The sequence below is a fragment of the Oryza sativa genome, chromosome 1, assembly GCF_034140825.1.
Source record: "Oryza sativa Japonica Group chromosome 1, ASM3414082v1".
NCBI lineage: Eukaryota > Viridiplantae > Streptophyta > Magnoliopsida > Poales > Poaceae > Oryza > Oryza sativa.
This window is the reverse complement of record NC_089035.1, coordinates 2,734,446-2,757,204: the sequence shown is the minus strand read 5'-3', so window position 1 is coordinate 2,757,204 and position 22,759 is coordinate 2,734,446. Positions and strand designations below refer to the sequence as shown.

Here is a 22,759-nt window from a genome sequence, read left to right as displayed (position 1 = left end):
ATCGCTGCTCATGCAAAGTGAGCAAACTCGCTGGTGCAATCATCCGCGCTTACTCAGGTTGTCAGCCGTCAGACAACGGCCTTTCTCCGCCAACTACATAAAAAACTTAACTTTGACGGCGCTCTCGTATGCCAAATAAGTTTACCACAACACGCCAAAATGAGCTTAGCTTTAACGTGAACCAATTGAGGCTTTAACAGTTGACTAGAATCCCAGATTCCTCAGCCAATTGATGTACACGCATCAGAAGCTCTTAAATACTATCAGCATCTTGATAGTGACTAGCTCGGATCGGGATTGGAGTCAAGTTAGTCACTGTCCAAATTGATTTGGCATTGCAGTGGAGATAGAATTCAACATCTTGGTAGTGACTTGCTCGGATTGGGATTGTAGCAATCAATTTGTAGCCACAGTTCAAATTGATTTGGCATTCAGTGGAGATTTAACTGGACAGATGGTTGAGCAGCGCACAGTTGAACTTATTGCCACTGCAACTGCTCGCCAAACTGCCAATATGATTCATGTGAATATGTGATCAGAAAATTGATTTGGCATTGCAGTGGAGATAGATTTCAACATCTTGGTAATGACTTGCTCGGATTGGGATTGTAGCAATCAATTTGTAGCCACAGTTCAAATTGATTTGGCATTCAATGGAGATTGAACTGGACAGATGGTTGAGCAGCGCACGGTTGAACTTAGGCCCTGTTTAGTTCCAAAGTTTTTTTTTCCAAACTTTCAACTTTTCCATCACATCAAAACTTTTCTACACACATAAACTTCTAACTTTTCCGTCACATGACACATCGTCCCAATTTCAATCAAACTTCCAATTTCAGTGTGAACAAACACAGCCTATTCCCACTGCAACTGCTCGCCAAACTGCCGATATGATTCATGTGAATATGTGATCAGGAAATTTCATTGCAACAGCGAAAAGATAGCACGTGATTACAAGTATACAACTTCTCTTTCTCATTCAGCTTCGTTTTTTCCCTGTTCTTCTTCACCTGTACATGGAGTACAATTTTTTGGCATCATCTAAGCATCATTTTTCGGCATTGATATGGAGTACAATTTTTTTCTTCAGATAGGAAAAATGCTTATGTTTGGTACAACACACCATTAGCAAGTCATTCTTTTCTTTACCAAGGGAAAAGATAATCCGTGTATTTTAGCATTTCCATTCTAGTAGTAACCTTTACTTCTTTATTCAGGAAATGGTAGCAACCTGAGCCGTAGCTTCGATAAGAAATCAGATTCCATAGCTCTTGAGTAGTTATGTGGTTTTTGCCTTTGACAAGGCCTTCTTCCGCTGCGCGATCATATCATATGGTGAAACAAGTATGGAACCACTGCATTCACGAAATGAAACAGCAAGGCAGTGTGCCGTCAAATCCTAGTTTGACAACAACCAACTACTTCGTCCGTTTCATATTATAAGACTTTCTAGCATTGCTTATATATATATATATATAGAGAGAGAGAGAGAGATATATGTGTGTTTAGATTTATTAACATCTATGTAAATGTGGGTAATGCTAGAAAGTCTTATAACCTGAAACAGAGGTAGTGTTTCTTTGACAATCTGTAAAGGCTTAAACATTTCAGCATTTGGATGATCCACGATATCAGTGTGACAATGTCAGATGCAATTGGCTCCTTTCACTGATCCACCCCTACTTTCATGAAATAATATCCAGAAACAGTTACAGGGCACCAATATGAATCAAATGGTGATAGCAACCTTCTTCATCCTTGAAAAGCAGAAAATCTACACATCATTTTTTGGCATCGATATGGAGTGCAATTTTATTTACATATGGAAAAGCCAAAGTTTGGTACAACACACCATTAACAAATCATGAAAATAGTACTCATGTCCATTTTTATTTACCAAGGGAAAAGATAGTCTGTGTAGTTCGGCATTTCCATTCTAATACATTTTTACTTCTTTGTTCAAGAAGTGGTAGCAACCTGAGCTGTAGCTGCGAGCAGAAACCAGATTAGATAGCTCTTGAGTAGTTATGTGGTTTTTGATTTTGCCAAGGCCTTCTTCCGCTGGACGATCAAATAGTGGAACAAGTGCGGGTATACTGCACTCATCCAAATGAAACAACAAGGCACTGACAGTGAGTTAGCAAATCCTACTTGATTTCCTTTCAGAAAATCCTACAGCTAACTTTCTTTAAGAAAAACTACTAGGTTATATAATCAATTACTAAATGAAGTATAATTGAAGGGAAATACTACCTGGGGCATACAAAGCCATGAAAAAGACAGAGGCATAGAAGTATTTGATGGAGAAATTCCATTTGTTGGGCATCCTAAGGCAGTATTTCTCAGATGCCTGATATTGCTCATCCAAAAGAAAATAGTTTCTAAACAAGATTGTTATCAAATGGAGGCGGAGCTCTTCCTTTCTACTAAGTTATTCAAATTACCTTCATGAAAGGAACAACAATGTAGACTAGGCCAACCTCACTAACCATACCAATAGGAAAGCATACTATGAAGGTGCTGTACCTGCAAAGAAATCAGTATGAAAATAATAAGTACTTATTTTTAAGAGAATTCACAGATAATGAGTTTCATTTGAAGTTTGCGCTACATATTATGATCTGTTTACAGCTAGAACCAACCTAAGCCATAAGAGCCAGGAAGGTGTAAATCCAAATGACTCCTTCATGCCATTGAAAGAATATCTGGTAACCTGCAAGGAATAAGTTTTTTTTTCTACAAAGTCATGCTCTGTAGTGAAGAAATTTTCATAATCTTTGTTCAGCTAAGCTCAAAACAGGAACTTTCAAAGCTTGGCATTTTCTTTCAGGAAAACAACTACTATCATTTTAAGAAGCAGAATTATAATAAAATTGCATCCAAAATTCATGGTCTTCCAAGTGAGTAATTTGGTCAAAAGTTTTAGGGAGTAACATACCTCAGTGATGCACCAGCTTATGAGCAAGGAGGTAACAAAAATATGAGTGTGTATCTGCAAAACATGTGGACAGTGATTCACCGATATTGTTTATAAACAAAACAATTACTTGATGAGAAGTTAAAATACAGGAAATAGGAAACTAGGATGCTGCGGAAGGAAAGGACACTATTTTATCCTTCTCCACAATGTGATTGCATCAGCTTCATTACTTATGCAATTTCTGCCGCTTTGGTTTGACCAATGCCTACTCAGAGTCATTACGAAAGTATGGGATATGTTCTAATAGCTGAAACATTACCTAACATATAGTATGTTTTGTCATTTTAAGAAGTGCTTTCTAATCCAGAACTTGTTTTGAAGATAGAAACTATCTAATAACTTGGGAGTAAGGTCCTGATATTACCTCAGGGAAGCTCCGCAAGATGCCCCAGATCATGAACAACCTTGCAGTAATTTGTGGAAGAGTAGAAGACACTGGAGACCTCACCAACCCTTCTCAACAATTAAGGTTACAGTAATAAGAAAATATTTTTTGGGGGGGAACTAATTGAGTCTAACAGGACACTTCCTTTCTCTCCTTAGGAAGAAGCTAACAAGATGATTTTCTCAACATTGAAACTTCTCTAGATGTATTCAAATTCCAGACTATTGCTACTATCATAATGATTTCAAATGATTGAAAAAGAGGCTAGAGGCTACATATTACACCACACAAATGTGAAAGTTAGAATGTTTAAAAATATATATCATTATTTTAATGGAAAATCGTAGAAATATTGTTCAGTTGTCAAAAATCATAGAAATAGAAGCATGACGGTCTTGGGTTGTTTGATAGGGACCTTCTAGGGGAGGCCGACAAGCCCATATCAGACACATGTGGACCGGAAAGTCTGTCAGCCTAACTCCACATAGTCCCATCAACCAGCTACAAAACGACAGGACCTGCCACGCCACCTATCGATCAGCTGCAGACTGACCTGGCCACCACAAAACATATCGGCAACCGCAGGTCTACATGGCACATGCATGGAGGCCTGTCGTCCACTGGGAAGCCGATTGGTCCACATGAGGGCCTGTGCATTTAAACCGTGTATGCAGCTAGTTTCAACTCCCTGAGGCCATCCCCAACCCTCCATGTCATATCGTGTCCATAGCATTAAGGCCATGTTTGATTCAGCTTAGGATTATTATAATCTGGATTATTAGGAATAAGCTAAAACAAACATATAGCTCATTATGATAGATTATTACAATCTATAAGCCATATTACTATAATCTAGTAATCCACTCTAAAGGTGCTTTTTTAGATTATTGGGTGGCTAACAACTAAAAAACAACTTATAATCCAGGGAAACAAACAGCTCGCAGCTTATTCTATGGCGGCTTATTATAATTCAGCTTATAGTAATATGGTTCAATAATCTAGATTACAATAATCTTAAGCTGAAACAATCAGGACCTAAATACATTGTCACATAAGCAAAAATTTGATGTGGCAAGAGAGTTAATGAGGAAAGAGGTAAAAAGATGAAGAAACCATTTCTCATGCAAAAAACCATCTCTACACAAGAATCAAGAATGAAAACAAGAGGATAGGTGGATAAAAGGAGAGAGAAGAGCGATGATTGGATGAGAATTTAATTTGAAGACACCATCTATTGGATATATAGTTTCTATACATAGTATCTATATGACATGGTAAGTATGGAAACTACTTAATAGTTTCTGGGTTGGGGATGGCCTGACACATGCTTGAATCAGGTAGGCTAGATACTTCCTCCGTGCCAAAATGTAAGTATTATTGAGGTTGTCACAGGTATAACGAAAGTAGGTGAGAATAATTATAGAAAGTGTGTGATTGGTTGAGAAGAGAAAGTAGATGAAACATAATGGTTGTGATTGGTTGAGATGAGGAGGTAGGTGGGGAAATAGTTTTATTTTGGGACAAGGCACTGTGCAAGAAATAGCTACATTTAGGATGGAGGTAGTAGCATTTTAATCCATGAGTGCATTTAATCCGAGTGTGCTAGCAGACCGCTCCACCACGTCACTTTTTTGAATTGGCATAGGGCCTGCATTATTTTTGGAAGGTCGCCTACTCCCGACGAGGGAGTATCGATCAGCTGTGGGACGACGAATCTTTGCTGTTCTTCGGTGGGACGACAAGCTACAATTTCCACCATGCAGAGCCACCAGATTCATGTAAACTATAAAGTGTTTACATGACTTGGATTTTTCTCACGCCAGCTAAGCCTGTCGGCCTCCCCCAGTTCGACAAGTCACCTATTGAGCAACTATAATTCAATAGGGTTCTATTTTTGTGACTTCCACCAATCGAGCAATATTTCTGTGATTTTCCTTTAAAATAATATTATTTTTAAATTATGCATGTTTTAATAAAAAAAATATGAAAGTCTATATACATTCATCAAAACTACAGCATATCTTTTGTTGTGCACATACCAGTAATTACCATCTACCACGATCTAATTCATTATGAAAAACCAAAAAACAACATCAAGGTAACCCTTAGACCTAAAGTGTTTGCATGATTAACAATTTCCACTCTGAAGAGCCCCCAGATTCTTATGTATCTTTTAGGCTCAATCACATATCATTTTTAATCCCTTCGTTTGCAGTAAAAAGTCAAAAATGAAATTTAATGTGGTACCCCATGTTGAAGTTTTGTCATCGACATATTATATGTTTTTCTGCAAAAAAAAAGACAATGTATTGGGAAGAAAATAAGACTTATTTTCTTTATAAAGAGAAAGGATATCTCACCTACAATGGAATGAAGAATCTGCACTACCAGTATCACCATCACCAGGCAAACAGCAAAACAAAAAAAGTTTAGCACCTCTCAATCTCCATGAGCAATGAAACAAAAAAGTTGTACAGCTGCATCCAAATTTACAGTTTTACTACTATAAAGGCAACAAGAGAAAAAACAAACCTCCATGATGGCAGCAGTCTGCGCGAACAGCAGATGCTGCTCTACAGCAGCGTAGACGGCCTCATATCTCTTCTCCAACAATGCCAATATCATGGACCACGACACCTGAACCCTGCAAGATCCAAATCAAAGAGCCTTGATCAAAACAACACCCTGTACAATCCAAGAATTGACCAGCAAACAAAGATGCTGGAAGTGAGATCGATATTCATGCACAACTCAACAAACAGCAGGCAATAGAACTGACCATCCGATGAAGACAATCCAGTTGTAGACAGAGAGGTAGAGCCTCCGCAAGACTGACGCCATCCCCTGCCATTGCAGAGATATGTGAGATGGAGGAAGACATCGAGATTGCTAATGGCTTTGACCAGGATACTCTACTCCACCAATCGATGTACAAGCATCACACTATCACAGCATCAGAAGCACCAAAATACAAGTTTGAGCATCTTACAGCAGCTTCTTCGGGCATGGTTGGGGATTATGGGGCTATGGGATTTGATTAATAACCATATAATTTGGATCAAATAAGATTAGCAGCACACAGTTGGCAGTTAATGCTACTGCAACTGCCAGCTACCCTGCCAATTCCGTCCTTGTGATCAAGATACTTTGTCACAACAAAGAAGGGCAGAACATAATAAATCATCAGCCGTTGTTTCTTATTGTGCCTTTTCTTTTCTCATTTTCATTTTCACCTGTGTAAATGTAAGCCATATTATACTCATAACTAGGTGGCAGGAAAAGTTCGTTATCTGAGAGGCCACAAGCTTGATTCAAAGGTCATGTTTTTTTAATCAGTCTTCAGAAAAGAAGTTCCTTTACTATATTCTCAAGAACAGATAAAACATATATAGATTTGTTCGAAAAGGAAATGGTTGAGCAGCACACAGTTGAACTTATTGCCACTGAAACTGCCTGCCAAACTGCCGATATGATTCATGTGAACATGTGATCAGGAAATTTCATTGCAACAGCGAAAAGATAGCACGTGATTACAAGTATACAACTTCTCTTTCTCATTCAGCTTCGTTCTTTTCCTGTTCTTCTTCACCTGTACATGTAAGCCATTTCATAAGTATGCTTTATGCGTGAAAGACATGTATAGATGCCTAAGAGCTAACTCAAACAGCTGAACAGCTTATACTGGATACACATCGATGGCCTGTTAACATCAACACAGTTATCAGTTATGAGAATTAGGAAGAGGAGCACCATCGACAATTTTTCAAGTGATAGGACAATTGCCAAATGTCGACAATGAGTTCAACAAACGGGACAGAAGGCCTTCATCCCCAGCCGGAGAAACACACCGAAAACAACACAGATCCACTAATTTCATGCAGAAATTGATTCACGGAGCCTTCATCTGCATGTTCATGCTTGCACTGTACTGGAATAAATATTTCCCTCTAAAAACCTCCACGAATTAACTAGATTCAGTAGACGAACCAACTGAAGATTCAGTAGTAAGAACGGTACCCTCTTACCCCACCACATCGGAGCCGCCGGCCGCGGCCATCCTCGCCAGTGGCCTGGCCTCCGAATGCGTTTCGAACTCGTCGGCCGGAGACTACGGGCAAGAGCTCCTCGTCCTCCCGCCACAATCCACTCCGCGCGTCGGTAGCCATGGATGGACTACGGAGCCATTGGCTCGAACAGGAGAGGAGGAGGGAGGGGGTGGGGGCAGCACGGCTGCGCGAGCGAGAGTCTCTCGCCGGCGCGCCATGGAGGATACTGGCTCGGGAAGCCAGAGACGGAGAAGAGGAGGGGATTGCGACGGCGAGCGGCGGCGGCGGCGGCGGCGGGTCTGCCAACCCATGAGGCTGACGTGTGGGCCCCACCGCGCCATGGCCCACCTGTCAGTAATACCGACAATGGGCTCCACGAGACGTTCGATCACAGATGTGCGGCACAGATGACAAATTTGACTCCACACCAATATGGGCTGTGGGCCGCGTGCGACTGGAAGCCCAAGTTATGGGCCTAAATTCTGTATGGGCCAGGAATGCTACTGCCGTATTTGGGCCTAATGCTGACGATAGGTAGGGTAATTAGGGGCTTGTTTACTTTGATGTCAAAAAAAACCTTACCAAAATTTGGCATTGTTGCTAAAATTTTGGCAACTTACCAAAATTTTGGCAGGATTTCTTATGTAGTTACCAAAATTTGGTAGCAAACTAAATGTAACCATTTTTTTTTTGTAACTTTACTAAAATTTGGTAAGGTTGAAAATAGCATCTAAGTGAACAGGCCCTAGGTTTCTTTTGTACGGAGTATTTATTATTTTCTTTTCAAAAAGGTGTTCTTTTAAGAAAATTACTTCACCGGGTATTTTGAGTGCACAAATAGAACATGTATGCTATGATAAAAATAAAAGTGGCATTGTTTGCATACTCCTTCCATCCTAAAATTGAGCATCACGGTACTAGAGTAGACCCATTAACAATAGTTGTGTCTAATGTAGTACTATTAGATTAATATATTTAAAGACGGAGGAAATACTTTATTAGTATTACTTATGAGAGCATAGGGGGCACAATGCTCCAACAGTTTTTCAAACAAAAGATATGCTTCACTGCCCTTATCTGCTATCGACATCAGCCGTACCGTGTTGACCGAAAGTCATTGATTTTTACCAATTTTGGATCGGTTTTCAGTAAACTAGCGAGGAACAATTTTCACTTTAAAAACGAAAAGGTAAACCCTGTCTATACATTGGAAGGCCATTCTCATTCAACAGCCAACTATGGCTTAACAATCTGCAAAAAAAAAAAAAAAAAAAAAAAAAAAAAAAGGCTTTACACATTTGAGCAATCGGATGGGTCCATGGATAAGAGTAGGAAGAAATCAAGAATGATCAGACGCAATTGGCTCCTTTCACTGACAGTTACTGCACATCAATGTAAATCAAATGGTGACACTTCTTCTTCATCCTTGAAAAGCCGAACATCTAAACATCATTTTTCGGCATTGATATAGAGTAGTACAATTTTTTTTCTCCGGCCGGGAGTACATATTTTTCCTTCAGATGGGAAAAAAAAAAGCTTATGTTTGGTACAACACACCATTAGCAAGTCATTCTTTTTTACCAAGGGAAAAGATAATCCGTGTATTTTAGCATTTCCATTCTAGTAGTAACCTTTACTTCTTTATTCAGGAAATGGTAGCAACCTGAGCCGTAGCTTCGATAAGAAATCAGATTCCATAGCTCTTGAGTAGTTATTGTTAAAGGGTATATGTGTCTTTTCATCTCTTGTATACATTATATGTGGTCCTTGACCCTAAGTCAATAGTACACAGCAAATTCCCCAAATTTATCTATCACTGGTATCAGAGCTCATGGGCTGAACCCTATGTCACACCCTGAAGTTTCCCCCCTTTTCTTGCTTTAAAAATTGGTTAAATAAATTGCCCGAAGAAATTATCTTAATTAACCTAGAGCTAAATCCCTAGTTAATAAATGCAATTAATAATCGGAAATAGCGTGGTGGAATTTTTCTTGAGTTCCCCATGCTCCAATGCATTAATAAGATTTTTAGTGGAATTTTCAGAGCCTTGGAAATAATTTTAACCAATTAAAAATCACCAAAGTGCAATTTTAAATCCCAGGAAAAATCCTTTCTTCTTTTTCTTTTTCTTTTCCTTCTTTTTTCTCTATTGGGCCGTCGGCCCACTCCCTCCCGCGTTCAGCCTCCTTCCTTTGGGCCGGCCCGTTTCCCTTTCCCCTCTCTCCGGGACGCTGACAGGTGTCGTCCCCTTCCTCCAGCCGCCCGCCCCACGACGGCAACCGCCGCCGAAACCGTCCGCGCCGCCGCCTTCTCCGCTCCACGCCGCGCCCCCACTCCGCGTCCCCACGTCGCCGCCCTCCCCGCCATTCCCGCCCGCACGCGCGCCCGCAAATGGGCGGGATTCGATTTGAATCCCCCCCACTCTCTCTCTCTCCCCCACGTCACCGGCCAAATCGAGGGGGTTTCCCGGCCATGTCCGCCCCTCTCGAGCCCCTATAAAGCTTCCCCGTATCTCCCTCTCCCTTTTCCCCTTTTCGCCGCGCTCTCCCGTGCCTCCTACCGCCGCCGCGCCGCTCGCCACTAGAGCCGCCGCTTGCCGCCACCTCCAGTCGCGCGCCGCAGCCGCTAGAGCCGCCGCCGCGCCAAGCCGCCGCCGCCATTAGCATTGCCGCCGCGTGAGCCACCTCGGCCGCCGCTCGGTTTCCGCTAAACCCCACCGGAGCCCGGTTCTCCTCGCACACCGGTGAGCTATCCATTCTCCTTCGTCTCCGGCCAACAATGGTGGCCGCCGTGGTCACTCTCTCTACTCCTAATCCTTCTCAACTCCCTCCGTAGGTGCCGCCGCCGCCCGTCCGCCCCTCCTCATCGCCAGGTCGTCGCCGCCACCTTCATCCTCCGCTCCGGCCGCCATACTCGCCGGTGAGGATCCCCTCCTCCTCCCTCTTCCCCTCTCTCTCGTTTGCGCCGCCTCTCTCCACGCGCTCGCCATCGCCTTCGGTCGATGCCGCCGTCCTGTACCCCGTCCGCCGTCGCTTCCCGCGCCGCCGATTGCCGTCGCCGGCGACCGTGCGCGTCGCCGCCGGTTGCCATGGCCGGCCGGCCGGTTTTGAAGCCGAGCCGAGCCGTGCCTAGCCGCCGCTGTGCCGTCCGATCGGCCTCCCGGCCGATCTGGACCGTCGGTCCCGTGGACCGGCCGTGGACCACCCGCGTGGTCCCGGTCCACGGTAGACCGGCCACCTTGAGCCACTGCCCGTGGGGCCCACATGCCGGCGCCCCCTTCCTCTCCCCTTTGAGCCGCTGACCCGTGGGCCCCGCCTGTCGGCGCCGCCCCCCCCCCCCCCTTGGATGACGTCAGCCCTGGGTATTATTGCGCAATAATTAATTAAGGACTTTTTCTTTATTAGTAAAAACACAGTTTATCTTCTAAAATTCATAAGTAATTCATCCGAGCTCCGTTTAAGTCCATTCAAGTCTCAGTAAATCAAGAAAAATGCAAAGAATCCATTAAAAATGGTTTTGTTTCCTGTTTCAGTAGTCTTATAGCATGTTTTGCTTGTGTGCTTTGTTTGTCGCGTAGGTTTCGGCCGTTTCGTCGATCCGTGGTTTCTCGAAGACGTTGCTGAGGTCTCATCAGTTCGAGAGCAAGGCAAGTCATGCAATACGTTTGATCATATTGTACCCAATTTACCAATATCCCGCATTTCTATTAAATGTTGCATTCTTTTACAATGTAATGTGGGATGGGTCCTATTCCTCAGCCACATATTGGTTACCTTATGCCATTGATAACTTGGGTATCAAAATGACTAGATGTTGGCTTAGGAAATGCTTAGCCATGCTTAGTTCAACTAGGACACAAATGGGGATCACATTATTACATAGACTCTGACTATTGGCATAACTTTAGATTGGTGCCACCGCAAGGGTGTCAGTTAATTAAAATATTCTGAATGGCGGGCTGTGAGTGTATGGTTTTGCTGGTCGCACCCATGGCAGTTAAGGACCGGTTCACGGGAAACCCTGGGAGACTTACCGTGCTTACCACAAGCGGGAGTAGGTAACTGCTTGATCTGAAGTATAGCTCGACCCTTTCCTAGGCACCGGTGGCGAGGGTAGGCGTGATGGAGTTGGGTCGGCCGAGGTGTTCGGTTGTCCAGCTGCCGGATTCACCGCGGCGCAAGAGGGGACCGCCCACTGCCTTTTGAGGGGTGGGGGTGAAATCTTAGCGTGGTGTGGATGGTTAGGGGAGGGTTATGTGGAGGGTCTTGTCACGATTTCCCCCTTTGCAGTATCATGGTGATACTTCGGGGCATGGCGACATGTGTGGAATCGTGTCTTGTGGGTACAGTTGTACACCTCTGGCCAGAGTAAAACTATTCGAATAGCCGTGCCCGCAGTTATGGGCGATCAACCAGATTCACCGTGATTAGTCTCACCCCTAGTTTAGCTTAATGAACTGGTGTAGTTCAGGTGGTTGGTTGGGCCTGTTGCAACGTGGTGTAGCGTTGGACAGTGATTGGTTAATATTGATTAATTACTACAACTGTTTTACTGCTTTCAACTACTGCTTTGAAATGCCTGCTTTATGCAAAAGAACCCCTAGCTTCCTTTGGTTATATCCTGCATCATACCTCATCTTCCGGTATGACTTGCTGAGTACAGTGGGTAGTACTCAGTCTTGCTCTCTTTTCCCCCATACCAGAGTTGAAGTTCTTCTCAGTTGGAGCCGTCTCAGAGAGGTTGGTTTCGTCGCTGCCGTCAAGGTTTGCCTGTGGAGTGGAGTTGCCCGCTGCTGAAGTCAAGCTTCCCGGTTTAGCTCGCTTTTATCTTTCCCGCTGCATTTGTAATCTTTTATATTTTTGTAAGACGTGGGTCTGTATGTCAACAATTGTCGTTTATGTACCCTGGCTGGTCCTGGATAGGGATTTAATGCACATTCAGCTTAGAAATTCTGGTTCGAGAATTTCTGGGTGTGACACCCTAGCCCTCGATCCCCGTCGTCCGCCGGCGCTCCGGCTTGCCGGCGGCGGCTCCCTATCGGGCAAATCTTCTTCACGTCCTCCTCATCCGGATCAGCAGCGGGATTCACAGCAAGTCAGTGTGATTCGTCCATCACGCGTGAGTGTATCGCTCATTGCAGCCGCTCGTCACGCGGTTCCTCCGCTCAGCCGTTGTTGCTGCTCTTCCACTACTGCTGCCGCTGTGTGCTGCTGGTGCTAATTCAGGAGACAATACATCAAGTCTTGCAAGCAAGTCTCTGTCCAGTCAATTTGTCAAATTTTCTTCTGCTGGTCTTGATGGCAACATCCGACCCCTTTCTTGGAGGTGGAGCTTTGCTCTCCACGGACATTAAGCTAAATGGTCAAAATTATCAAGAATGGGAACTTTCAGCTCGTATGCTTTTGAGGTCGATTGGTCAAGCATCTCACCTCACAGATGATCCTCCTGATGAGAAAACGGATGCAACTAAAATTAAGGCGTGGAAAACAGCAGATGATCGTGTTATGGGATTCATATTCATGAGTGTAGAGGTGCCTATTCGGATGAGTTTCAGGGATCACTCAACCGCTAAAGAGATGTGGGACTACCTCAAACAGAGGTACACTCAAGAAAGCGGAGCTTTGCGTTTTTCCTTGCTGCAGAATTTGCACAACTTACAACAACAAGATCAGTCCATTGAAGAATTTTATAATGCCTTTACTCGGTTGTCTGGACAGCTTGAGGCACAGACTCCAAAAGGTGCTTCAGGTTGTGCACAATGCAAGGCGAGAGAGAAGCATGATCAAGAAAATCTAGTGTATCAATTTGTCATGAGACTTTCCTCTCAATTTGAGTCCATTCGAGTTCAGTTGCTTGGACGTCCTACACGTCCTACTATGGCGGAGGCTCTTGCAGATCTAATCGCTGAGGAGACACGTCTTTGTTCCTTGGACACTACTCCTACTCCTGTGGTTACTCACAATGTCATGGCAGCACCTCAGCGTGTTGGAGCTCCTATGGGCGGGATCCCTGAATTCAGTTCCATCGCCAAAAGTGATCGTATTTGCTCTCATTGCAAGAAGGTTGGACATATTTCCGATGATTGCTTCTATCTTCATCCAGAGAAGTTGGCTGATTATCGAGCTAGGCGTGCAGCGGTCCCCCGTCCTCGTGCGACGGCTAGTGCTCCTGTTTTCTTGGATATCACTGCTGCTGGTCCTTCTAGTACCAGTGCTGGTGGCAGTGCCTCTAGCGCCGTCTCATGTGCTCCTCAGTCATTGGTTGCAAGACCGTCTTACCAAGCCAGTGATTGGTCATGGCCATCACCATAGTTGGTCCCCAAGGCCTCTGTCACGCCCCGAACTAGTACCGACCGGAACTAGCCCGTGACGCTCCAAATTAACCTGTTAATCGATACCAGTCCCAGGAAACAGTGCTGGTATCACAGGAAGACGGATCATCACAGCAATAGAGGTCTCTTTATTATAGAGTAGAGGTACAGTCATGTTGGGCTGCGGACAGATCCCGAGCTCACAACTGCATTACAAAAGGGAAACGGAAGCCAGGACTTGGACCAAACAACACAGGCGCGACTTGGGAACTAGGCAGAAACCCTAAAACTCATCGTAGTCGGCTTGCTCCTGGAAGAACTCCTCATTAGCAGGTTCCGCTTCATCTTCTTCAGCAACTGGGGGAGGGATTATTTATATAGAGCAAGGGTGAGTACGGGAGTACTCAGCAAGCCATGGGAAATAAGTGTTTAATATAGGTTTCAAGGAAAGGCTGTTGTTTTTGCAATTGATTTTATTTGAACTCTTTTCTGAAAACAACTAAGTGAGTGCTTCTCAAACGACACGGATGAGACAGTGCGTCTCGTCCGGTCGGAGTATGTGCAATGTATCAGTCTTTAGAATTGAAACAAGGTTGGCACCCGGCCAACAACTTTTCAAACGGCCACCCGGGCCAACAACTTTCAAACGGCCACCCGGGCCTAGCTGATCCCATCAGCTGCAGATCTTTCAAACATCGAACCCCTTTCCACAACAGCAATTTCACAAGCAAGAGTCAAACAAGACTACGCTAGGAATCACCTCACATCCGCCCATGACCGTGGGCACGGCTGTTCGAACAGTTTGTTAACCTCTGCAGAGGGGGTACACTTTACCCACACGACATTACTAACCCGGATCACCCAGCCCGTGGGGATTAGCCACGTCGGGAGACCTCCAAGCTTTCATGACAAGGCATTTCCAAAGCCAACACAGGTTTATCATATGCCGACGAGAGGGGTCCCAGACCAACAGGTTAGGTCCCAGACCATACTGTGCCAGGAAGCCCAGGGGTCCTCCCCGACACCACCCCGGCGAATCCACATGTCTCTCGGCATCAAGGCTCCCTTGATAAGCTAGTTACTCAGCCAGGGGTGTCCCATTCCACCCATGTGGTCGTACTTGTCTTATGTTTGGATGAAATTCCAAGGAAACGGTCCTTAAGTGCAAGAGCGGGAAACCGTACACCCGGTACGTTCCCCGGTCCGCGGTTTTGGAAATTCATTTAGTTCGCAAGCACCGACCCAGGTGTCGGGTTTTCCAAGTCTTTTGTAAAACCCAAGTTTTACCCAAGTTGTTATTCAGATTTTAAGTTTGGAGGCGTCCGTCGATACTTGCACAGGATGCACGAATATCGAGACGCAACTAGATGGTTACAAGGGGACATGACATAACAATTAACAAGGAAGGATCAAATGCAACAAATTAGGTAGGTCCGCCAATCTGCCTTGCAGACGGGACAACAGATTAAGTGCGATCCTATCAATGCATAATATTTTTCAAGTAACATAATTAAATTTCAAATATAGGCTCAAGATGTTCAAAGGTGGCTTGCCTTGCTCGAGATCTGGAGCTTGATCCTCGAAATCCTCGCACTGCGGGTCTTCGGGCTCCGAAACTACACGCGAAACGGGACAACTCAACAAACGGCGAAAATAAAGCCCTATTAATGACCTCTAAGCATGCCATTAGATAGATCTCGAGATTTGATGAATTTTGGAAGTTGAACGGAGTCAAACGGATTTACGGTTGGGAAGATATTGAATTTCTAAGATTATTGGATTTTTGGTCTAAAGGAAAAGGATTTAATTAAATCCTTTTTGAAAAAAAAGAAAAGAAAAGAAAAGAGGGAGGGAAAATAGACTTTTCCTCGGGCGGCTAGGGCGCGGCCCAAGGGAAATGGAGCGGACCGGCCCAAGGCGGCCCAAGCGCGCGCGCGGGGGAGGGGAGGAGGGAGAGGGCCGGTGGACCGGGCTCACCACGCGTGGTCCCAGGTGGGAGCCGCTTGTCGGTGACACGGTTCACCGTGCGGAGCGAGCACGCGGCGCACGCGCGTGGGCGGGGAAGGGATGTGGTGCACGCGCGTGGTTCGCGGTGGAATGGATGCGGCGGGCCCACGCGCAGCCTCACGGCTCGCGGTGGAACGCGCGCATGGGAGGGGCTGACCGGGGTCGGCCCGACCCGATTTTGGCCGAGCTGGCGCCGACGTGGCGCCTACGTGGCTGCCACGCGGGCTGGCGGGAGGAAGACGAAGGCGCCGGCCGCGAATGGACGGCGGGCGGCGGCGGTTTCTCCGGGGCGTCTTGCGACGATGAGGGGTGACGGGGCGTACACCGGGATGACGAGGGAGAATGAGAGGGAGCGAGCCAACGGCTTGGATTCGCCGGAGGGAGTCCGTCGGCGGCGGATTGCGGCGGCGGTAACCGGCGGAGAGCAAAAGGGGAAAACGGCGACGAGGTCACGAGGGGCCAATTCCCGGTGGTGAGAGCATCTACGCGGCTACGGGAATCCGTTGCTAGCGTCGGATTGAGCGGAGCTACGCCGAGCGAGGCCGGCGACGAGCGGGTGCTACGGAGCACGGGCGGCGACGGCGGCGAGCACACGGCGAGCGGCGGCAATGGTCGGGGCGGCGCCGGCTTGCTACGGGGAGGCTACTCGTGCTACTACCGAAAACTAAGGGGGAGAGATGGAGCGAGGAGGGAGAACGAAGGGAGGCACTACCGAGATGAGGAGGGGCGCTGTGACGAGAGGCCGACGGCTCGGGAGTAATCTCTCCGGCCTCGGGCCGGGGAAGAGGAAGGAGACGAGCGCCCGGAGTCCCCTTCCGCGTCCTCGCTCGTGCCGGCTCCTCCGACGCGCGCAACGACGAACGGCGACGGCGAAACAGAGGGGCGGCAACAATGGAGTGGAGGCGATGGGACAACGAGAGAAGAAGAGAGGGAGGGCGCCCGGGGCTTTAAAGGGCGGCAATGTCGGTTTGGAAACCGACTTTGGGCGGTCAAGGCGCGAGCTGGCGCTCGGCGCTCGCGTCCAAATCGGCGACAGGGCGGAGGGAGGATGACGCCGGCGGGAGGAAAAAGGGGAAAATGAGGGAGAGAAAGGGGGCTTGCCTCCTTGCCGCTTTGGGAAAAGGAGGAGGGGAGCGGGGGCGTCGCGGCAGAGGGAGGAGGGCTCTGCCTCCGTCCCTTGGCGGCTTGCGCGCGGAGTGGCGGGGCTGAGGCGATGACGACGGCGATGACGGCGGGGCGGTGTGGAGCGGAGCGGCGACACGGGCGACAGGCGCGGGCAGGCGCTGACGACGGCGGCGACCAAGCGGTCGGCCACCACGGCACGCGCGCGCGGCTTGCAACGGGAGACGCGGCGGTTTGAGTGGCGCGGCTCGGGCACGCGCGCTGGCTGCGGGGCCGAGCGGCTGCAGGCGCGGCAGGGCAGCGGGGCCGGGCGGCGCAGACGGCGCAGGCGCGACGCGGGCGACGACCACGCGGGCGCGTGCGCGAACAACGGCGCGCGGGGGCCGGGTTCGCGGGCGGGGAGCTCGCCAGGGATGGGGAGAAGGAGAGCGAGGGGGAGGGGGCGCTCGCGCACGCGCGGGCAGAGCGAGGGGAAGGGAGCGCGCTCGGCGCGAGCGGTCACGCGCACGCGCGCGGGCAGAGCGGAGGAGGAGGGAGAGAGAGAGGGAGAGAGAGAGAGAGAGCGCCGGGAGGGAGGGGGGAGGTGGGCCGAGAGAGATTCGGCCCATCGACCCCGGGGGAGGCAAAATAGACTTTTGTGGAGGGATTTGATTTGGAAGGATTTGGATTCGGGATTGAACTCGACGATAGATCGGGGATTTGAGATCTGAGATGGCATGGACACTAGACAACAAGCAAGGAAACAATTTCGCAATTAGGGTTTTTAAGAGATAATTTTTCCGCTAGGCGCCACGACGGAACGGGCGCTACAGCCTCTAAGTGTGAGGTCATCTTCGCCTACCACTTTTGCTGCCATCTCCTACTTGTTGCTTTTGCTTGCTGTTTGGAGAAAAAGGTTGTTGCTGCTATAGTATATATCTGTCCTTCAGTTCAGTTCAAGTCTTCTGTTATCCGTCAAATCTATCCAAGTCAATTTCATATCTTCAATTTGTCTAAGTGTATGAGTCTTTTATATCATCACCAACAACAACAGCAGCTCCCACCGGAGCTGGATTGTCTCAACCTACTCCAAATCTTTGAAGAGCCGAAGAACAATTTGTGAAGGCTTCATGGTACCAAGGGCTGAAGAACAGTTTGTGAAAGCCTCGAGGTCCACTTCATTGAGGAGGGGATGCATCTTTCCTACTTAATCATCAAGACTTACATGCTTCGACAATATCTTTAAGCTTATATTTTGGTTTTAGTTTAGTTGTACCTTCCAAATGTATTGTTGTATACACATTGCATTTGAGTGGGGGTGTTAAAGGGTATATGTGTCTTTTCATCTCTTGTATACATTATATGTAGTCCTTGACCCTAAGTCAATAGTACACAGTAAATTCCCCAAATTTATCTATCACTGTAAGAGTTATGTGGTTTTTGCCTTTGACAAGGCCTTCTTCCGCTGGGCGATCATATGGTGAAACAAGTATGGAACCACTGCATTCATGAAATGAAACAGCAAGGCAGTGTGCCGTCAAATCCTAGTTTTTTTTTAAAAAAAAAAGATACTTGATTATATCATCAATTACTAAATGAAGTACAATTGCAGGAAATAAAATACTACCTGGGACATAAAAAGCCATGAAAAAGACATTGGCATAGAAGTAGTTGAAGGAGAAATTCCATTTGTTGGGCATCCTAAGGCAGTATTTCTCAGACGCCTGATATTGCTCATGCAAAAGAAAAGAGCATTTGAACAAGATTGTTATCAAATGCAACCGGAGCTCTTCCTTTCTAAGTTATTCAAAGTTACCTTCATGAAAGGAAGAACAGTGTAGGCTAGGCAAATCTCACTAACCACACCAACAGGAAAGCATGCTATGAAGGTGCTGTACCTGCGAAGAAATCAGTACGAAAATAATAAGAATTACTTTTAAGAGAATTCAATGATCAGATAATGAGTTTCATTTGAAGTTTATGCTACATATTAGTATGGTTTGTTTACAACCAGAACCAACCTAAGCCATAAGAGCCAGGAAGGTGTAAATCCAAATGACTCCTTCATGCCATAGAAAGAATATCTGGTAACCTGCAAGGAATCAGTAATTCACTTCATTCTCTGAAGTGAAGAAAATTTCATAATACTTGTTCAACTAAGCTCAACACAGGAACTTCCAAAAGCTTGGGATTTTCTTTCAGGAACTTCAACAACTACTGTCATTTCAAGAAGCAGAATTATTCCTTATCATCTTATAATAAAATTTCATCTGAAACTCATCGTCTTCCAAGCGAGTAATTTGGTGAAAAGTTTTAGGGAGTAACATATACCTCAATGATGCACCAGCATATGAGCAAGGAGGTAACAAAAATATAAGACTGTGTCTGCAAAACATATGTGGACAGTGATTCACCGATATTGTTCATAAACAAAACAATTACTTGATTATAGAAGTTAAAATATAGGAAGTAGGAAAGTAGGACGCAGAAGGAAAGAGCACTGTTTTATCCTTTTCCACGATGTAGTTGCATCAGCTTTATTACTTATGCCATTTCTGCCGCTTTGGTTTGTCCAATGCTTACTCAGAGGATTATGATCATAAATGAAAGTATGGATATTTCTAATAGCTGCAACATCACCTAACATCTACTTCCCCCTTTTCATATTATAAAACTTTCTAGCATTGCCCACATTCATATAGATGTTAATGAATCTAGACATATTGCCCACATTCATATAGATGTTAATGAATCTAGACACATGTGGGCAGTGCTAGAAAGTCTTATAACCTGAAAAGATAGTATGTTTTATTATTTTAAGAAGTGCTTTCTAGTCCAGGACTTGTTTTTAAGATAAAAACTATCTAATAACTTGGAGTAAGGTCCTGATATTACCTCAGGGAAGCTCCACAAGATGCCCCAGGTAATGAACAACCTTCCAGTAATTTGTGGGAGAGTAGAAGACACTGGAGACCTCACCAACCCTTTTCAACAATTCAGATTACAGTGATAAGCAATATTTTTTGGGGTAAATAATTGTGTCTAATAGGACATTTCCTTTCTCTCCTAGGAAGAAGCTAACAATATGATCTTCTCAAAGTTGAGGCTTCTCTTGATTTTATTCAAATTCTAGATTATTGCTTGTATCATAATGATCTCAAATGATTGAAAAGGAGGCTAGAGGTAAGCTGAGCTACATATTATACTGCACAAATGTGAAAGTAGACACATTCACCAAAATTACAGCATATCTTTTATCGTGCACATACCAGAACTTACCATCTACCACGATCTAATTCAGCATGAACAACTAAAACACAACATCAAGGTAGTAAACCTTAGGCCGCCTAACAATGAAGAGCTACCAGATGGTAATTAGCCTTTTAGGCTCAATCAGAAATCCTTTTTAGTCCCTTTCTTTTGTAGTACAATTTTAAAAATAATAATAATAGAATGCGGTAGCCCATGTTGAAGTTTTGTCATCTAGGCATTGAACATATCAGTATGCTCTACAATCCAGATTAAGGGTTGGAAGCCTGTTTCCATAAAGTTTGCACAGGACAGACATACCAAGCAGGAAACTACACTTCTCAGTTGGCAAAGATGACAAAAAACAACATTCAGAGAAGGGGGAAAAAACAAGTCTCTTTTCAACGAAGGAAAAGAAAAAAAGATTTCTCACCTACAATGGAATGAAGAATCTGTACCACCAGCAACAACATCATCAGGCAAACAACAGAACACAAAAAAATTTTAGCACACCTCTCAATCTCCAATTCTCCCTGATAAATAAAGGTAAAGAACTAGGAAAAACCAGGACCTCCAAGATGGCAGCAGTCTGCGTGAACAGCAGAGGTCGCTCGATGGCAGCATAGACGGCCTCATGTCCCTTATCCAGCAATGCCAAGGTCATGTAGCACAACACCTGAGCCCTGCATTGATCCAAATCAAATTCAGAACCCCGATAAAAAACAACACCCTGGCTGTCCAGCCCATGAAATGGCCAGCAAACAAAGATGCTAGAGGGCAATGTTTTCACTCTCGCGGCAGTGTGTTATTGTAGACGCGTGGTGTGGTTGTTTTTCTTTCCTGACTATAGATTTGTATTTTTCTCCTGCTATATCAATATATGAAACTCAAAATAAAAAATCGATATCCATCCAGAAACTCAACAAACAGTAGGCAGTTGAACTGACCATCCGATGAAGGCGACCCAATTGTAGATAGAGAGGTAGAGCCTCCGCACCATTGAACCATCCGCTGCCATTGCAGAGCTGCGAGAGATGGAGGAGGAAGAAGACTTCGAGATGGTGCTTGGCTTTTAACATGATGGATTCATGGCTAATGGCTTTGACCAGGATAATCTCAATATCTCATCCATCCACCAGTCGACGTGCAGTCAAATCGCACTACTACCACACCATCAGGAATTCAGGACATATAAATTTGTGCATGATCTGACCACCCAAAAGAACACACTGAGAACGAAGAGATCTTCAACTAAGATCAACGCAAGATTTGTGTGCATATCACCCGCATGTTGCACGCAGATTCTGCAAGATTCGAGACGCGGGCTTACCCAGATCCGATGGGAGGCCCCTCGACCTGCTTCATGAGAGGAGCAGGAGATGTGGTGGCGGTCGCCGGCCATGGAAACCGCCAATTTTTTTAAAAATATATATATACTTTTTTTTCACACCAGTTTTACATAATAAATATACATGTTTGAAAATAATAGCAAAAAAAAAGAGAATGCGGTCTGGTGAATTAATTGATGGAATAATTGTTAATTAATTGCTAATAATGGTAATTAAACAAAAATAATGATAAGTTAATTAATCCTACAAGGTTGCGTACTCACCGCACGAACTCGTGATGACATCACAAACACGTTACGAGTTTGCACACTCATCACGTGAACTCGTGGCAAATTCGCACCACCCCACTGTGATAATGGTATATTTCTGCTAATTCATTTTAAACATGTATATTTCCATAAAATCAAGTGAAAAAAATGTATATTTTTAATTTTTTTTTATGGAGACAACAAGATCAGACTGGTGATTCTGTGCCGTGCACTGTTGTTTGGGGGTTTCTCATAGCCGTTTGGATGATTTTTTTTTAGGATTGAGGCTCTTGTTTTTTTCACAAGAATTTTAGTTCACCTTAATTGCAAACCAGTAAATATGTCATTTTATAGCACTCAATGCAGGTGTGCAACTCAGAAGATATAACACAGCCCAACAAGCCAACATTCGACTTGGGATGGTTCGCCACAAGGGAGAAGATTGTTTCCCGAGAGGATACGACATGTTGGTCATCCTAGTCGCTTCTAGCTTGAATGTTATGAAAGGAGCATCTATACTCCTTATAAAAAGGAATAGTGATGGTGGTGGTTCTGCCACCACCCCACTACCAACTCTAACTTTTTTTAAGAAAAATAAATGACATGTGGGGTTAGAGGGTCACATATCGACTACTCCCATCAACTCTTTATTTTTTGTGGGAAGGAAAAAAAATATTGTGAGCTTAAAAAAAGTCCATATGTGAGTAATAAATATGTACAACAAATTAAACAAATTAAGAGATGGTAATAACATGTTAATGATAATTTTCTTTAATTAAAATTCCATTACAATACACGAGCAATATGCTGGTAACAATAGAGTTTTCAACCGGAAAGGCAAGGACTGGACATTGCTCATCGTGGCTATTCGCGAGGAGGCTAGGCTCTAGGTAAAAGCTAGAGCGAGGATGACACTCTCTAATTTACCTTTTGTAATCTAAGGTAATTGTTGACCATTGTGGCTAGGCATGATGTAACATAAGTTAATCTTCTTTTAAGAGCATTGCTTCGGTCCTTCTTTTTGTACCGCAAGGTACTAGTACTGTGAGGTACTAAAATCCTGTCCGTTGGTGATGCCCGATCG

General features: G+C 45.1%; 3 protein-coding genes across 5 annotated transcripts; 1 reads left to right on the top strand and 2 right to left on the bottom strand.

Annotated features, from left to right (window-relative positions):
* Positions 1-1,784: 1,784 nt before the first annotated feature.
* On the bottom strand, positions 1,785-7,644 carry LOC4324521 (very-long-chain (3R)-3-hydroxyacyl-CoA dehydratase PASTICCINO 2A-like). Of its 3 annotated transcripts, none has more exons than XM_026022831.2 (10): positions 7,391-7,644; positions 6,145-6,209; positions 5,898-6,009; positions 5,726-5,744; positions 3,345-3,433; positions 2,939-2,992; positions 2,643-2,713; positions 2,445-2,526; positions 2,254-2,350; positions 1,785-2,096 (listed from the first exon to the last, which is right to left on the bottom strand). In XM_026022831.2, the coding sequence occupies exons 1-10, from the start codon at positions 7,529-7,531 to the stop codon at positions 2,026-2,028; spliced, it is 801 nt and encodes a 266-aa protein (XP_025878616.1). In that variant the 5' UTR covers positions 7,532-7,644; the 3' UTR covers positions 1,785-2,025. The 3 variants fall into 3 exon arrangements, with proteins under 3 accessions (XP_025878616.1, XP_025878617.1, XP_066165809.1); XM_026022832.2 differs by lacking the exon at positions 7,391-7,644 and adding an exon at positions 6,355-6,723; XM_066309712.1 differs by lacking the exon at positions 7,391-7,644 and adding an exon at positions 6,282-6,393.
* Positions 7,645-12,394: 4,750 nt separating this feature from the next.
* LOC107280763 (uncharacterized) lies at positions 12,395-13,734 on the top strand. Its single transcript, XM_015780258.3, has one exon. It carries the CDS (start codon positions 12,709-12,711, stop codon positions 13,720-13,722), a length of 1,014 nt encoding a protein of 337 aa, XP_015635744.1. The 5' UTR covers positions 12,395-12,708; the 3' UTR covers positions 13,723-13,734.
* Positions 13,735-18,042: 4,308 nt separating this feature from the next.
* LOC4324520 (very-long-chain (3R)-3-hydroxyacyl-CoA dehydratase PASTICCINO 2A-like) lies at positions 18,043-21,286 on the bottom strand. Its single transcript, XM_026022841.2, has 9 exons — positions 21,026-21,286; positions 20,650-20,761; positions 20,512-20,530; positions 19,725-19,813; positions 19,161-19,214; positions 18,851-18,921; positions 18,646-18,727; positions 18,457-18,553; positions 18,043-18,329 (listed from the first exon to the last, which is right to left on the bottom strand). Exons 1-9 carry the CDS (start codon positions 21,094-21,096, stop codon positions 18,259-18,261), a joined length of 666 nt encoding a protein of 221 aa, XP_025878626.1. The 5' UTR covers positions 21,097-21,286; the 3' UTR covers positions 18,043-18,258.
* Positions 21,287-22,759: the final 1,473 nt, after the last annotated feature.

Coding starts and splice junctions, on each gene's coding strand:
- LOC4324521 (XM_026022831.2), bottom strand. CDS start 7,531: ATGGCTACCGACGCGCGGAGTGGATTGTGGCGGGAGGACGAGGAGCTC. Junction 2,993..3,344: donor TCTTGCGGAGCTTCCCTGAG/GTAATATCAGGA, acceptor CATGTTTTGCAG/ATACACACTCATATTTTTGT. Junction 2,527..2,642: donor TCCTGGCTCTTATGGCTTAG/GTTGGTTCTAGC, acceptor ATTTCTTTGCAG/GTACAGCACCTTCATAGTAT.
- LOC107280763 (XM_015780258.3), top strand. CDS start 12,709: ATGGCAACATCCGACCCCTTTCTTGGAGGTGGAGCTTTGCTCTCCACG.
- LOC4324520 (XM_026022841.2), bottom strand. CDS start 21,096: ATGGCAGCGGATGGTTCAATGGTGCGGAGGCTCTACCTCTCTATCTAC. Junction 19,215..19,724: donor TCTTGTGGAGCTTCCCTGAG/GTAATATCAGGA, acceptor TATGTTTTGCAG/ACACAGTCTTATATTTTTGT. Junction 18,728..18,850: donor TCCTGGCTCTTATGGCTTAG/GTTGGTTCTGGT, acceptor ATTTCTTCGCAG/GTACAGCACCTTCATAGCAT.